This window comes from Calidris pugnax, unplaced genomic scaffold (genome assembly GCF_001431845.1).
Source record: "Calidris pugnax isolate Ruff unplaced genomic scaffold, ASM143184v1 scaffold1238, whole genome shotgun sequence".
NCBI classification, from domain to species: domain Eukaryota; kingdom Metazoa; phylum Chordata; class Aves; order Charadriiformes; family Scolopacidae; genus Calidris; species Calidris pugnax.
In genome coordinates, this window is record NW_015091811.1 from 38,414 (window position 1) to 38,838 (window position 425).

General features: G+C 64.2%; 1 protein-coding gene across 1 annotated transcript in view; it reads left to right on the forward strand.

Moving 5' to 3' along the window:
- The window catches only part of LOC106900087 (plasminogen activator inhibitor 1-like), a 31,943-nt gene extending 31,558 nt beyond the window's left edge, over positions 1-385 (forward strand). The window contains exon 3 of the mRNA XM_014962072.1: positions 348-385. Coding sequence (XP_014817558.1) covers positions 348-385 — 38 coding nt within the window. The remainder of the gene's footprint in view (positions 1-347) is intronic.
- The last annotated feature ends 40 nt before the right edge of the window (positions 386-425 follow it).

A 425-nucleotide genomic window follows, 5' to 3' on the forward strand; every position in this document is an offset into this window, starting at 1 on the left:
TGGGGAAGATTGATGCCTCCTGGGTGCAGGTTTGGGGGGGGTCTGTGCCCCATAGATGTGGGTTTGGGGGTGTCTGTGCCCCATGGATGTGAGTTTGGGGGCGGTCTGTGCCCCACATATGTTGGTTTGGGGGGGTCTGTGCCCCATGGATGTGGGTCTGGGGGCTCCGTGCCCCATGGATGTGGGTTTAGGGGTGTCTATTACCCATGGATGTGGGTCTTGGGAGTCTGTGCCCCACAGATGATGGTTTGGGGGAGGGTCTGCGCCCCATGGATGTGGGTCTGGGGGCTCCGTGCCCCATGGATGTGGGTCTTGGGGCCCTCCCTGACCCCTCTCTCCCCCCACAGGCACCATCCTCTTCGTGGGACAAGTCACGGAGCCCTGAGCGCCCCACGGCGGGGTCTGCCCCACGGCAGGGTCTGCCC